The 14,648-nt window shown below is 40.5% G+C and overlaps 1 protein-coding gene across 9 annotated transcripts in view; it reads left to right on the forward strand.

Annotated features, from left to right (window-relative positions):
* TENM3 (teneurin transmembrane protein 3) overlaps positions 1 to 14,648 on the forward strand; it is a 1,679,324-nt gene that overhangs the window by 579,268 nt on the left and 1,085,408 nt on the right. For all 9 annotated transcript variants that reach the window (XM_073577886.1, XM_073577891.1, XM_073577894.1 and 6 more), the window contains exon 4: positions 5,517 to 5,795. In XM_073577886.1, coding sequence (XP_073433987.1) covers positions 5,517 to 5,795 — 279 coding nt within the window. The remainder of the gene's footprint in view (positions 1 to 5,516; positions 5,796 to 14,648) is intronic.

Consider the following 14,648-nt stretch of genomic DNA (forward strand, 5'->3'; position numbering starts at 1 on the left):
TAGGCTATGATAGTCGCTCTTAATGGGCTCTGCTATACCATGTGATCTCATACCTCTTTGACATTATAGGGAAGGTCACCAGACCGTGCCTGAGATCACATGAGCTGGCTCTGTCTGATGCAGTCTTATGCAATGTGTAAAATTGCAGCATTCATTTTAGGTGATTTGTGCAATGGTAATCACAAATCGTTTGAGTTCACCATTCAAAGTGAATTTCTAAAATTTCATCAAAAATTTGATTTGCATTGGATAGATTCGCTCTTCTCTACACATTGTGTGCAATTGGTAAATCATAAAATGTCAATATCTCTATAGTCAAAAGAAAAAAATGGACCTGACTTACATAAAGAGTAGCTGAACCTTTTTTAAATTTAATTATACTGAAGGTATTGCATAGCTATTAATTTTTGTAATATAGTCCATTATCCTATTTTGATCCCTTCTCTCCCAAACACTATGTTGCAGAGTTTTTTCAATTCCTTGTCAATGCTCATTTAGAACCTCCTTTCAACTGCTGCTCAGCAAAGATCTTCATCCTATATTCGATGTCTAAAATTTTGTTGTCTGAGTACTGGCGTAAGGAGCTGAGCATGTCAAACGGGCAAAGTCACGTATACAGACTGCATATAATGTAGAGTTTTTGCTCAGTAGCAAGTAAAAGGAGCTTCTAAAGGTACATGAAGTAGGCATCAAAACAGCACTGCAGCATAGTATTTGGAAGAGAAAGAGGCAAAATAAATCATGAACTGTAACACAAAAAATTATTGCTTTGCAATGACTGGAGGATAAATGAATTTAAAAAAAAGTTTTCTTACTCTTTAAAGGAGTTGTCCACCACTGATTCAAAAAAAATCTGCATTCTGTATTATACTTGAATCTCTGATCCCTTACCTTTCCTCTTCTAATCTTGCCAGATGAACCTACTTCCTGTTCTGTTGGGATGGATGTGTGACTGCTGAATCCAATGACTTGACATCCGTCTTATCAGAACGTATACAGGACAGGTTTGAGCTTTATGCACCATTCAGAAGGAGCATGAGTAACAGCAAATACAGTAACATAAATTTTTTTCAAAGTTGGTCATCTCATGCCATTCATCTTGAAATAATTCAACCCAAGAAATAGCGAGTGTTATATGGATGTATGCTGTCTGAAATAAAAATGGACAGCACATTAATCAATGTAATTCAATAGGTCTGTTCAGATGACAACTTTTCTTCACACAGGCACTCAATCCATGTGTAAACATTGCTGCATGTACAATTCTTCTCTAGAGATGAGCGACCTGAACTTAAACGTACGGGGTTCGTACCAGACAGCTGGTGTCTGGTACGAAACGCCAAACACAGGATTTTCCCGAAAGTTCATTGCAATGTTTGGAGTTCTGAGGAGAGGGAGAGAGATTTTCCAGCTCAAAAATTCAGGTCCTCATTGTGCTCAATAGGGTTCGGGTTCTTGATCAACTTTGGGCAAAATTGAGGTACCCGAACCGAACTTTGAAATAAAGTTTGGGTAGTGTATCAGAACCCGAACTTCCATGAGACCGCTAATCCCTATTCTCAAAACCACAGATGAATGTCAATGGGTGCACAAAAAAATTGGATCCATTGACTTCCAATTCTGTTTCCGTATAGCATCCATTATTTATGAATACATTGCCATTATTAACCTGTTTTTTTGATTTTTACACATTTTAAAATTTTAATGCATAAATACGGACATGCCACATGGATGCAATACGGATGTAAAATGTGGACACATGGATGGCAATATGGATGAATATTGTCTGAATTTCCTGGGTAAAAATTGAACACTTTTGTGGAGATGTATATGTCAATTACTTATTCTTTCTTGTGATAATGTAGTAGCCTCACCTGCAGTCCCATTGCGATTTCATTCCCAAACCCAGCTCTACTGCTTCTGTTTGTTGGAGGTTTCGGGAAGACATTAGAATATTCTGAGCCGGAGCTGAAAATGAGACATCTCATTAACGTATTGCTACTGTATTTCTATAGGCAGCTGGAGACCCTTATTTAATTGTTAATGTATAGCATAAGATTAAAGCACAAAAAAATGAGAATAAAAGATTTTTTTTGCAGGAGCGAAAAGTTGAATTTTTAAAGCATTGCAGAAGAGAGTTGGCTAGATTCGCACGCCTGTCAGATTATGACATGACACTGGTTAAAACCGACGAGACAAGGCGAAGTGATAAACGTCAGATGTAGTGGATAATAGGAACTCTGGCTACTGCATAGAAAGGAGCTGTCACTCACGATCCCGCCTGTGTATTACTTTCCATATTGATAGAGATGTTGCTAGTTTTCTAAGATAATCAGGAGCCCGTAGTGGATATGGTGCGAGTCACAATCTGGATGGAGGATGTGAGTGTGAATTAGTTAAGGAGAGTTGGAATCCAGTGTTGAGGAGGCTGCACACAGTTCTACCGCCCAGTACATAGAGGACTGAACAGCCTATGTTGTTTCGCCATGTTAAATAAATATAGGCCTTTTCCATTACAAGCACCATATGACACAATGCATGCAGAGATTCATTCTGTTGCCAACTGGATGCATTGCCGTTCTCCCTCTAATACATTAACATACAGTTTTCCGATAACGTCTGGCAGGATTATGTAGTTGATTAAAATAATACAAATGAGGAAGATGAATATCTGTTGAATCAACACATTTCTCTATTTATTTCCACCATGTATAGTTTTTTGCAGCATGCTGGCAGAATGGTTTAAAGGATTACAGTGAGACTAGAGCAATGCAGATTTAGCTTGGTATTTCCGTGCACGGTTTATAATACAATTCTATTTAAGTGCATTGACAAATAATAAAGATATATCTCACTTCGTACTATACAGTCTGAAGATTTAAAGGTAAATGTATAATAAACGCATACATGCATAAATGAAAAAATCTATAATGTAATAATGCAAAAATGGAGTCACATTTGCCAGCAAAAATCAGCATATTGCATGTATATATGAGAATTCATTGCAAGTGCTAAATGTTGATCAGGTGATCTAAAAGCTGAAAATTCAGAAAGTGTCATGAAAGTAAATCAAACACCAAATCCAAAGTGTTTGGCCTGGTGTTTTCTATCTAAATCTGTGCAGATGCTCTGATTGTACCACCAAATGCAACATGCATATCTATCTGTCTATATATCTGTCTGTCACTATCACTCCTCAATATAAACATTGCAGCACCACGAAGAAAACATTGCGCAGTTATGGAAATCAAAGGGTCAAGGCCACATTAATGATATGCAAATAATGAAAAAATGGAAAGAAAATGTTAACAATATCTCAATTTATTTAGTATTGAGTGCAAGCGCCATGTGCGGAAATACATGGACTTACACGTCTTGGCATGCTATTAAGTCTATTAATACCTGTCTGAGCAATGCTCAGCCATGCTGAATTCATTTGAGAGCACAAATCATCAACATCAGTTGCTGGCAGCTTCCTTTGCAGCCGCCAAGCAATAATGTCCAAGATGTTCTCTTTGGAAGACAAGTCTGGAGATGGTGCAGGCCATGGTAGCAAGTTTAGACCACGCAGGCTGCTCGCAGAAGCATAAGCATTATGTGGCCTGGCAATGTTGTATTGAACAACGGCTCATGGAACTCTATGGAGAAATGTTTGTGCCATTAGTTTCATGATCAAGCTATTAATGTACCTGGAATGAAGACTAAAGTGGTTTGGTTGCAGTGCATTATGCCACCTGACATCATAATCCCAAGAATAGGTCTGGTGTCACTGTCCTGAAGAAGGTCTTTTCATGGAGGACTATCTATTTATAACCTATGTCTTATTGTACTAAATTCTACTGTGACATTGTCATGATCCAGACCAGGTTTTGAGTCCTGTTTTCCCTTCTTCCTGGTCTGGCCATGTAGGGGCTAACCTTTTCCAGCCTCAGTCTCGGTTCAGGTTGGCTATTTATCCCCGCTGCTTCCTGTTGGTGATGTCATTTATTATTTTTGCCTAGGGCTGCTGTAGCTGACTCTGATTGCTCTGATCTGCTCTGCCTGCGTTTACTGCCTGAACCCGTGTCTCTGTTTTACCCGTGTTTCTGTTTTCCCCTATTCCCGTCTTGACTCAGTGTTTCCCTTTAGTGTGTTGACTTGGTTTGTATCCTGACTTACTTTTGTCTTTTGGCTGATCTGCACCTGACCGTTACTGATCCCCTCTCTGTCCGTGAGTTTGCTTATTTCTTTGGTACTGCGCCACAGTTTAGGTTTTGACCCGGCTTGTTTGACTATTCTGCTGCCACCTGTGGTAGTCTCATTGCTATACTGCAGGCCAGCTCTGTTTAGGTGCAGTCCTGCTTCCATTCTACTGCCAGCTAGTGGAGTCTGCACCTACCTGTATTGCAACGTGATAGACATAATTTAAAGGGGTTCTCTAAGAATGGAATAAAAAGGCTCCCATCTCGTAATTTAAGTCACATATCAGGATGGGTTGCCGTCTGAAGAAGCACAGTCGGGAGTGACCGCTGTTAACTGAGCAATTGTTTGGCTGTCAGCTATTTAATGTGTATGGGGCATTTTAGGGTATCCAATGCCATTAGCATATGCAGGTATTTTGTTTTGTGGTAGAGCGCCATTGAGGGAACTCTTTTGTGTTTTGTGCAGAATTCCAGTAATTTCTAACATTACCCGAGACATTCAGTCATTCCATTTGTTCTCTTTCATTATGTTCTGACATCAGATTTTATTGAAATGTAAAAATAAACACAAGTAAATGAATATCTTTTAGCTCATGTGCGGAAAGGTGTATATACTGTAAAAGCTATTTTCAAAAACTTAATAATGCATATAATGCACACTTGATCAGAGTACGGCAGGATTTAGCACAACCCATCGGTCTTGCTTACCTGTTTTGCATTAATAGCATCCATCACAGTGATATTCCTATATGGATATAGTATCCTAATGCACTGCGCAGATATTGTGTGATGATGACATTAATAATTGACCATTTGTACTGCTGACATTGAAGGTATTACACATATATATACTATATCTATGTATCCTCCCTCCAGTATCTAATATTCATTTTGAAGAAGAAGAATAATTATTATACAATAATAAGTAATAATAGTTTATTGCTGTGTTCTGGCACAGCCCTTCCATCTCCCTTTCTTCTTCTACACACCTATAAGGCAGTGACCTGTCAATTTGATTCCTTTTCATGTGCAGCATTGACCGTGCATTACTTGTTTGCTATTTTTCTCTCTCTTGACACCTGAGAGACATTCTTAAATTCTTTAAGTGGTTGAAATCAGAAAGAATGCCACACAAAGCCTGCAAAGTGCCCGCGACAAAAGGATCTACTTGACCGTAACATATGCAACTTACTCAAAATACCACATTTGATACCTGAGAAAGTTCAGCTTTGAAGGCAATGAGTAATTCAGAGGTTTTAGGAAAAAGTAACTAACGTCTTTCTCTTTCTTTTTTTTTCTTCTTCTTCTCTATTTTTGTCTTCTTTCCCCTCTCAGGGCAGAACTTCACCTTGAGGCAGCTAGGCATCTGTGAACCAGCATCTCGTCGCGGACTGGCGTTTTGTGCAGACATGGGGCTTCCACATAGAGGTTACTCTATCAGTGCAGGTTCAGATGCTGAGACGGAAAATGAAGGGGTCATGTCTCCAGAGCATGCAATGAGACTTTGGGGAAGGGAGGTGAAATCTGGCCGCAGTTCCTGTCTATCCAGTCGTTCCAACTCAGCTCTGACACTGACTGACACAGAGCACGAGAACAAGTCTGACAGCGAAACTGGTAAGTCATTGACACATATATATATCTGTATTAATATATGGATGGATGGTTAGATAAATACTTAGACTACATACATATGGGATATGGAGCAGAGCATATGTTACTTTATGTTCTGGAGTTACATTTTGCATCATTTTCTGAGACATACCGTAACTTGAAGCTACTGAGCTTGAGTACAAAATGTCTATCATGGCTACCAATTACCCAGGGAGAAGGACCCTTTGGGCCTCTTATCGTTATACCCCTAATATCTCTGACTTGGACTGAGTTTACCAGTTGCAAATAGCAATATTACATTTTCCAATATTAGAAACTCGCCTCTGCTACTACTATATGTATTTAGTGAAAATATTTGCTTTGTGATTGCTATGTTTTTATTCAACAAACATGTAAATTATTACCTAAACATAAATTCATATGTTGGACATTTTCATAATTTTTTTTTAATATGTTGAAAAAAGAGGCCATGATTTAAAAATGACCTTCCACCCAGACCCTGTCGCTTGGCATAGTCACCCTACCTGGTGTCTGCATTGGCCCCCTACTTCCTCTTCTGATGTGGTCAGCCTTCCGTTTCTTCTGCATCCATGATGGTGTCCGCAGGGACATGGAGAGCACAGTGGTACATCTGATCTACCCCTCTTCTGCCTCTCCTTTCTAGGCATGGTTACCCCAGCTCTCTTTGTCACTGTGTCGGCTATCCTGGATGCATGAGGAGCAGAATACTGGTCTAAGCGGAAGAAGCAATCAGACAGCACCAGTCAGGGTGACTACACAGCAAATACATAGTCACTTTTCAGAGATAGAGTAGAAGGCCACGTTAAAGGGTTATATCTTATTGATTATTGGGTATTTGACCCCTAGGACCCCCAGGGAACCAAAGAATGGAACTCTGACGAGGTTCTGAGAAGTGCTGTCTAGAATGCAGAGGAGGTGCCCATGTTTGAACTCTGCTCTATTCATTGTCTTGTTTGGACCTGTTGGAAATATCTGAGCGCACAATTTGGCTTTTTCTGGCAGTGCCACAGTCAATGATCAGAGCGGAAATCAAGCATGCCCATCTCCACTCCATTCAAGACAGAGCCATGTAGAACTTTTTTCTCACTTTCCAGGGCCCCATTCTCAGGATTGTTGGGGTCCTGATGATTAGACCACCGGAGATTGGTACGTTATCAACTATCCTATTGATGTGAATAGTGAATACCCATCCTGGAAATAACCTTTTAATGTACACCAGTATATACTCATATTTGGTAAAGCAGGAAGGACTCATGTCGGTCTAGTTCAGTGCTGTCGCATACATTCACTGCTCCGAAAGGGAATTTATCATTGGAAAATCAAGGTAAATGTATTTAAAAAAATATCTTTATTCATCATTTTCTTTTCTAGCTATTTTAAAAAATAAGTCTAACTTATTGCTATTTTACTCTAGCCACCAAGCCCCATGCTAGGCTTACCCTTCCTGTTCTGTACATGCAGCCACATGTAGAAAGGCTCTGACTCATTGGCTTGTACAGGAGTTTTCTAGGCCAAGATTTTTGTGAAGGGAGGGGAAGGAGGCGAGCTGTAGACCCTCTCTTGGCTTCTGTGTTTAGGCGTGTTAGCTTTCATTGTTTTTATTATGGGACGGATTTGTACAGAACAAGTAGAGTCTAGTGGCCAATGTCACCATTGCTAGATACCGTATCTGATTTCTTTTTTTATATATATATAGATAGGGATCTGGAACATTGATTTTTCTCTTAGTGTACATTTAACCTAAAAGCCTGATTTAAACTGCAGGTTATTCTCTAATTAAACATTTCCTTTAAAGAAAATAAATCCAATTTGTGATTATAAGGAAACCTTCTTTCTTAATTATAGGACTGTATATGAAAAGATCATTACAGAGTGTGCACCGCATGCTGTCGGAAGTCTCCGGTGTTGCTGCTGAGGCTGGGTGGTTTGCATACTTCCAGCCACATTCTGACCAGAAGTGCTCAGCCTCTCTCAATTTTCATTGTGTGGAGTGAGGCCAAGCATGTCTAGTTGGCATGTAACCGCATCTATGCAAATCTCATACTTGTGGTCATGTGACCTCCCAGTCTCAGCAGCCACATCAGAGAATCCTGACAGTGTGCATTGTGCGCACTGTAAGGATTCAGAACAGTGCAGTGATATAGAATTACTGCAGATTTTGACCAGAAACCCCCCCTTAAACAGATATAAAACGATGGGCAAGAGTTCTGAAACTGACCATATCAACCAGTGTGATTAGTTGCTATGGGAAACAGGGACAGTCTTTCTTTGAAACCAGCTTAAATTTAGACTAATGTGTCCCAGTTACCTGAATGGTTGAGATAACCTGACCATATGTCATGAAGCCAGTTTGTCTCTTTTCTTTATTACATACTGTATAGATACGTGCATCCATGAATTTGATTTTCAAATAGAAATATTTTTTGGCATTCAAAGGGAATCTGTGATCGAGTTTTTGCTATGTAATCTTACAGCATTATGATGTAGGGGCTAAGGCTGGTTTCACACTTGCGTTTTTTTGCGCTGTATTTTAGCGCTAAAAAACACATGCGCTTTTTTTCCTATATTTTGCATGGGATGCGCTTATGTGCGCATACACATGCGTTTGTATGCGTTTTTATACGCATGCTTTTTTTGAGGTGTGCGCTCGGGCGCACAAAATGCATCCTGTTGCATTTTTTAGGTGTCCGACTTGCCTCAAAAAAACGCATGCGCGCGCAATGCATTTTTTTACAGCAAGACACCCATTGTAAGTCTATGGGTGCACATATGTGTGCATTGGCATGCTCATGTATGCGTTTTTTGCGCATGCGTTTTTTTGCTGACCATTGGTTAGACAATGGAAATTAGGGGTTTGGGTTAGAGTTAGGGTTAGTTAAGGGGGTTTAGGGTTAGGGTTAGGGTTTGGGTTAGGGTTAGTATGGTTTGGTTAAGGGTTAGGGTTTAGGGTTAGTTAGGGGTTAGGGTTTGGGTTAGGGTTAGTAGGGTTTGGTTAAGGGTTAGGGTTAGTATGGTTTGGTTAAGGGTTAGGGTTAGTATGGTTTGGTTAAGGGTTAGGGTTAGGGTTAGTAAAGTCATGGTTTGGGTTAGTATTAATCCTAACCCTATCTTGATTTTTTTGGTGAGGCCAACTAATGTTGGAAAAAAACGCAAACGCGGTAAAAACGCACTAAAAATGCATACAAACGCATAAAAACGCCGCGTTTTTTTCATGCATGAGCATAAAAATGCTTGAAAAAAACGCAGCATTTGTATGCATTTGTATGCGGTTTTTCCATGCGTTTTTTTGTGGGAAAAACGCACTGCAAAAAAAAGCAAGTGTGAAAGTAGCCTAAGACACTGATTCCAGCAATTTTTTCTGTGTAAGGTTGAACAATAAATAATGTTCCCTAGTTGCCTGCTCCTGGCCCAATGGGTATTGATCAGTGCGCACTAAAAGAAATCACACCACACAATTGGATGCAACCTCTCTTGATCAATGTATGGCACAGCTCCAAGAGAGAGAAAGATAAGAAGAGAGAGCTTTATTAATTCAAACAGGTTTTTATGTCCCTTGTGAAGGGGCTTGGTTAACTCTAAAATGGGAGTGTCCAGATGTATTCCATTGGTTAGTGGGTTGGGCAGTGAGCTGATCTGGGCGGATCCATGAGGTCATCACAGTGGGCGTCGTCTTGGGTGGATCCATGGAGCAAATTCCAGTTCTATGAGCACATGGTATGAGGTGCTGGCAGCCATCTTTAGTGTCACACTTTGACCTGAAAAAGCTCATGTAAGGTGAAATAATACACTTGAGGTTAATTAAGTATTTGATCTTAAGGCTCTCCTCAACAATTGCTGGGCTGCTTGCTGTCATTTTGATGCAGTCACTGTTTTCTTTGCTGATCTAGCAGTGCACCCACCACTGATCGACAGCATTCTGTGTACAATGTACAGTGACAGCTGCTAATCAGTGATGAGGGTGGGGTTACGCAGAGGAAAAGGACTAGTTGGCAGGAGATACCTAGTCCTGTAGTGAAAATCTGCTGATAAAATACTGATTTTATTGAAGCAAAACACAGCCGAGTAAGTAAAAAGGACAAGAGTGATCCAGCCTCCAATCCAGGTAACACATAAAAAGTATCCTTTCCTGTAGACGATTAAAAAAGGTGGGAAATATAAGTAACTGTACATGCTGCCAATCTGGATGTGTGGGAGGGGGAGATGGAAAAACATCATTCTGTAACCACACTGCGTTCTTAGACTTGGATTCAATTGGTGTATTTTGTCTTTACAGCCCAGTAGGTGACACATCACTGGAATCTGTGTCTCAGCCCCTACATCATGATGTGCTCAGATTACATAGCAAAACACAGCTGACAGATTCCCTTTAACTTATTCTAAGTTAAGCAGCTATTGCAGCACAACCTTGGCCACTTTACTGAATTGCAACTCTTGCATAACTCTTAGGCACCGATTCATCAGACTGGAACATTTGCCGCCATTAAGAAGCGCACAGCCCCTAATGATTTGGACGCATCTTACCCAATGCGCCTCTGTCAGAAATATGACTCTACCTTGGGGCTGTGGTACATTTCTGATGTATTTGACATCACTTTTCTCGCACAAATTCTGATGATCATTTCCAGGTTTGATGCAATCTGATGTTAGAATTACAGGGAGATGCACAGATTGCACTGTTCACTGTATTACACTGTGTGTACGTCAAATTCCAACTTACCCGAACCTCACCGAGTTTTTCCGCCCCCCCACGTAATAAAGCTGTAGAAGTATAAAGGAACATTGCTTATTTCTATTGTTACCAATGAGTAGAGCATGAGACGTTGAGCACAGGACTCTCCAATCCTTCCAGCTAGCACACAAATGGGTTACACTGCCCTCTACGTGGTGAAATTAATCATCACAATGCAGTCACATTGTCTTCGTTTCCTTCTCTTCCCCTGGTAGCTCCATCATATGTTGTGCTCGTTGTGAGACGCAGCTCTGCTTCAGAGGAGGCACAAACTGATTTTTCCTTTGTGATCTGCACCCTTGCGTACCTGTGATCCCACATTGTGGCATTGTAGAAGCGAGTTGTTTGCTGCTTAGTTCTGGAACCCATCATAATGCAAGTAGGTTTTTACTTGTCCCTTCCCTTCTCAATCACCATATTCCCTCACGTAACATAGTAACAGCCTGTACTCACCTCTGCGCCGACTCTCCCAAGCATTGCGTGGGCCACTTCATTCTCACTTGGACATAACTGACATCCGGAGAAAGTCATGGAGCAGCAACAGTTCTCATTTCTTCTAGATGTCAGTTTAGTCTGACGGAGAAAAGAGCAAAGTGGCACATTAGTGGCCGCTGATTTGCTGCAGGGCTCATGTGACACAACAATATATATTATAATATGTATAGAGCATCTGTTTTTGGATTCTATGGTTTTATGTTTCAGGAAATCATGAAATAATATCTTGACCGTAGAATGTCTTACAATTGGGTAAATGCAATCTCAGATGAACAACACATGAAGTATTGCACCATGTCTTTATTTAACAAAGACTAGGCCACAATGTAGAAGCTGTGTGTGATAAAAGGAAGTACACCCCATGAATCAATAACTTGTAGAAGTATCTTTGCTTCCTTAGGAGTTGGGCTTGTAAGAAGCAACCCGATGCTACTAATCAAATACCCTGGATTAATTGTTCATCAGTAAAAGTGACCATTGCTATAAAAGCAGAAGTGTTGGCAGTTTGCTGGTCTTAACACAATGACCAAAGACAACTGCAATTGTCTATCAATCTAGGAAGAGTTACAAGGCCATTTTGAAAAAAAAATTGTAGTCCGTCATTCTACTACCAAAAACATTATTCACAAACATTCATGACAACTGACATCTTTACAGTAGTGGATGTACAAGCAAATTCACCTAAAGGTCAGACAATTCAATCTTCAGAGAAATTCCTAAAAAACATTAGCGCTGAATCTAAAAGCCTCACTTCGCATGCTAAATGTTCATGTGCATGGCCGCATAATTAGAAAAAGAGTGAGCAAGCATGGGCTTGTTTGAAAGGGTTACCACGGGAAAGCTTGTTCTTTGTAAAAACAACATGGCAGCAAAAGTTTGTAAAGTTGCATCTGAACAAACCATAAGGCATCTGGACCAACATTCTCTTGACAAACGGGACCCAAGTGGAGTTGTTTGGCCACAATGCCGTGTGCTACGTTTGGCAAAAGTAAAATACACCATATGGACACACAACCTCATACCAGTGGTCAAGGGCCATGGTGGAAGGGTAAGGATTTAGGCGTATTTTTCAGTAACAGGATCTGGGCACCTTGTAGTCAACGATGACCTCCTCTCTATATCATAGTCATCTGGAGTCAAATGTGAGGCCATCTATGAAATAGCCCAATCATGTATCAAGACCATGATGCCAAGACAAGCATCTATAGCAGAATGACTGGAAAAGAAGAGAATTGAAGTGTTATATTGGCCTAGTCAAAAACTATACATCAACCCAAATGAAATGGGGTGACGTGACCTTGGGAGAGCTGTAAGTAAAAGAATACACAGAAACCTCAAGGAACTTAAGAAATATTCTAAAGAGTGGGACAAGATTCCCCTAGAACGATGTGAGAGACTGATAAAGTCAAATAGAAAGCGATTAGTTCAATTTTTTGCTCCTAAAGGTAGGACACAAGCTGTTGTTTCATGGGGTGTACTTCATTATTCACACACTGCTTCTGTATTTAGGTCTAGTTTTTCTTTTCAGAAAATAAGGACATGGTGTGAATTGTCACGAGGTGTTCATCTGAGGTTCTATTTACCTAATGTTTTTATTTTAATTCTTTTTTTAACAGGGATATGGTACCCAGAGCCTGGAGGAGAATCTCCTCTCCTCCAGACCCTGGGTACCATCCGCACATTCTCCGCTTACTTTGCGCATGGTGGGCATAGCCACATGCGGAAAGTAAGCGGAACAATGCATTCCTATGTGTGCGGAATTCCCGCGATTCCGCAAAAAGAATGAGCATGCTGAGTATTTTTCTGCAATGCGATTCCACCGCGGAAACATGCGCAGCATTAGCACAGCATGTGCGGAATGCCATTGAATTCAATGGGTTGCTTATTTTATGCGTTTTCGCAGTGTTTTCGCTGCGAAAACACGTGGCAAAAAAGCACAAAATCCACGGGAATTTCAGACATGTGCACATAGCCTAAGACTTTCCAAATACCACTTTTTTTTAATATGTCCTAATAATCAAAGTCATAGAAGTCAAGTAAGTGCATTTAGTTTTATCATAACTGTATACCCATTTTCATTATTTTTCTTTTATTGTATTCTCCATTTACAAATCTATTCATTAAATGTAAAAATATAGGTCTAATAAAAAATAGAATAGTAAAAAAAAAAGAAAATGACAAGGTTTATCATATACTTGGTTAAGGATGATCTTGTAGTTATATTGACATCATTATGTATGTCATTGTTTCAGCATCTCAAGGATAAAGTTTGGTACCTTAAAAGCCAGTACTTTATTAAATCATGATGATGAAGAGACCTAGGAAAGCTGGCTGTTTACCATCATTTCTTTATTTCTGTTAAGGGCATGTCACACTAAGAGATATCGCTAGCAATATCGCTATAACTAGTGACGTTATAGCGATATTGCTAGCGATATCTCTGTGTCTGATACTTACCAGCGACCGGCTCCCCTGATGCTTATCGCTGATCGCGCGAGAACGTTCAGGACTGTTTCTCGTCGTCAGCTTCCTGTGGCGCTTCCTGCTGTGAGGACGAGCGACGCGTGGAGCCGGGCGGGAGGACGCAGGATCGCCTGGTGTGACAGGTAAGTAGCGATCCCCGTCCCCAGCGATGTCACTGGTGAGATCTGCCTGTGTGGCAGCTCACTAGTGACCACTTAGCGATGTACCAGCGATCCTGACCGCGTCATATCGCTGGTCGGGATCGCTGGTACATCGCTAAGTGTGACAGTACCTTTAGACATTAAAGGGATTATAATGCCAAAACTATGATTGTGTTTCTCTTATTGAGAGCAATAAAACTTTTTTATATTAAGATCATAACAGAAGAGATACATGGAGGCTGATACCGGGGGAAACAGGAAATTTTAGGCATTTCCAAGGTTTTATGTATAGCACAACTTTTTATTATTATTATTATTATTATTATTATTATTATTATTATTATTCATATATGTAACTCCCCAGGTAACAACATCATGATGTTTTCACCTGTACCAAATAGAACAATGGAAAAACTGGTTATCTCTGCTCAGAATTCTGATTCAGATTCCAGATTATGCTACAACTACCACCATTTATTTTCTTGTAAGGAGCAGAGATAGATAGGAGCATGGCCTAGATTCATGCACATGTGCTGCTGTGTTCTTTTTTGTCTATATAGTGCAGTTTTCGCAGCTTGCACGTGTTCACATTAGGAGGTGCTGATCAGTTTTTTGGCTTATTTAATTAATACTGGATGCTGGCTGCCTCCAGTCTGATCTTGCACCCCTCCTATTTGACCTTGCAGGTGCTGCAATCAGCTCTACCAGCCCATAAATTGTAGGCTGAGCCCAGTAGTAACATGTTTGTGTGGCGCCCCCAGGAGTATGGTCGCCACAGTGGCATTACCTCCCTCCTAGGGAGTGTGATGTCATGCTTGGAAGCAATGAAAGGGTCTCTCTATCAGGTAATTCCAGCACACAGCATAGTTCCTACTCCGGGCCAGCAGAGGGAGCTCTGAACCTAACTGCCGAGGAGCTGCTCTCTGTGGTCTGGAGGAAGGAAGTTAGTTAGTGCAGAGAGAAGGAAGAGTGTGGACGTGTGGAGAT

This window comes from Dendrobates tinctorius, unplaced genomic scaffold (assembly GCF_039654945.1).
Source record: "Dendrobates tinctorius isolate UK_male_01 unplaced genomic scaffold, ASM3965494v1 ptg000008l, whole genome shotgun sequence".
Taxonomy (NCBI): Eukaryota; Metazoa; Chordata; class Amphibia; order Anura; family Dendrobatidae; genus Dendrobates; species Dendrobates tinctorius.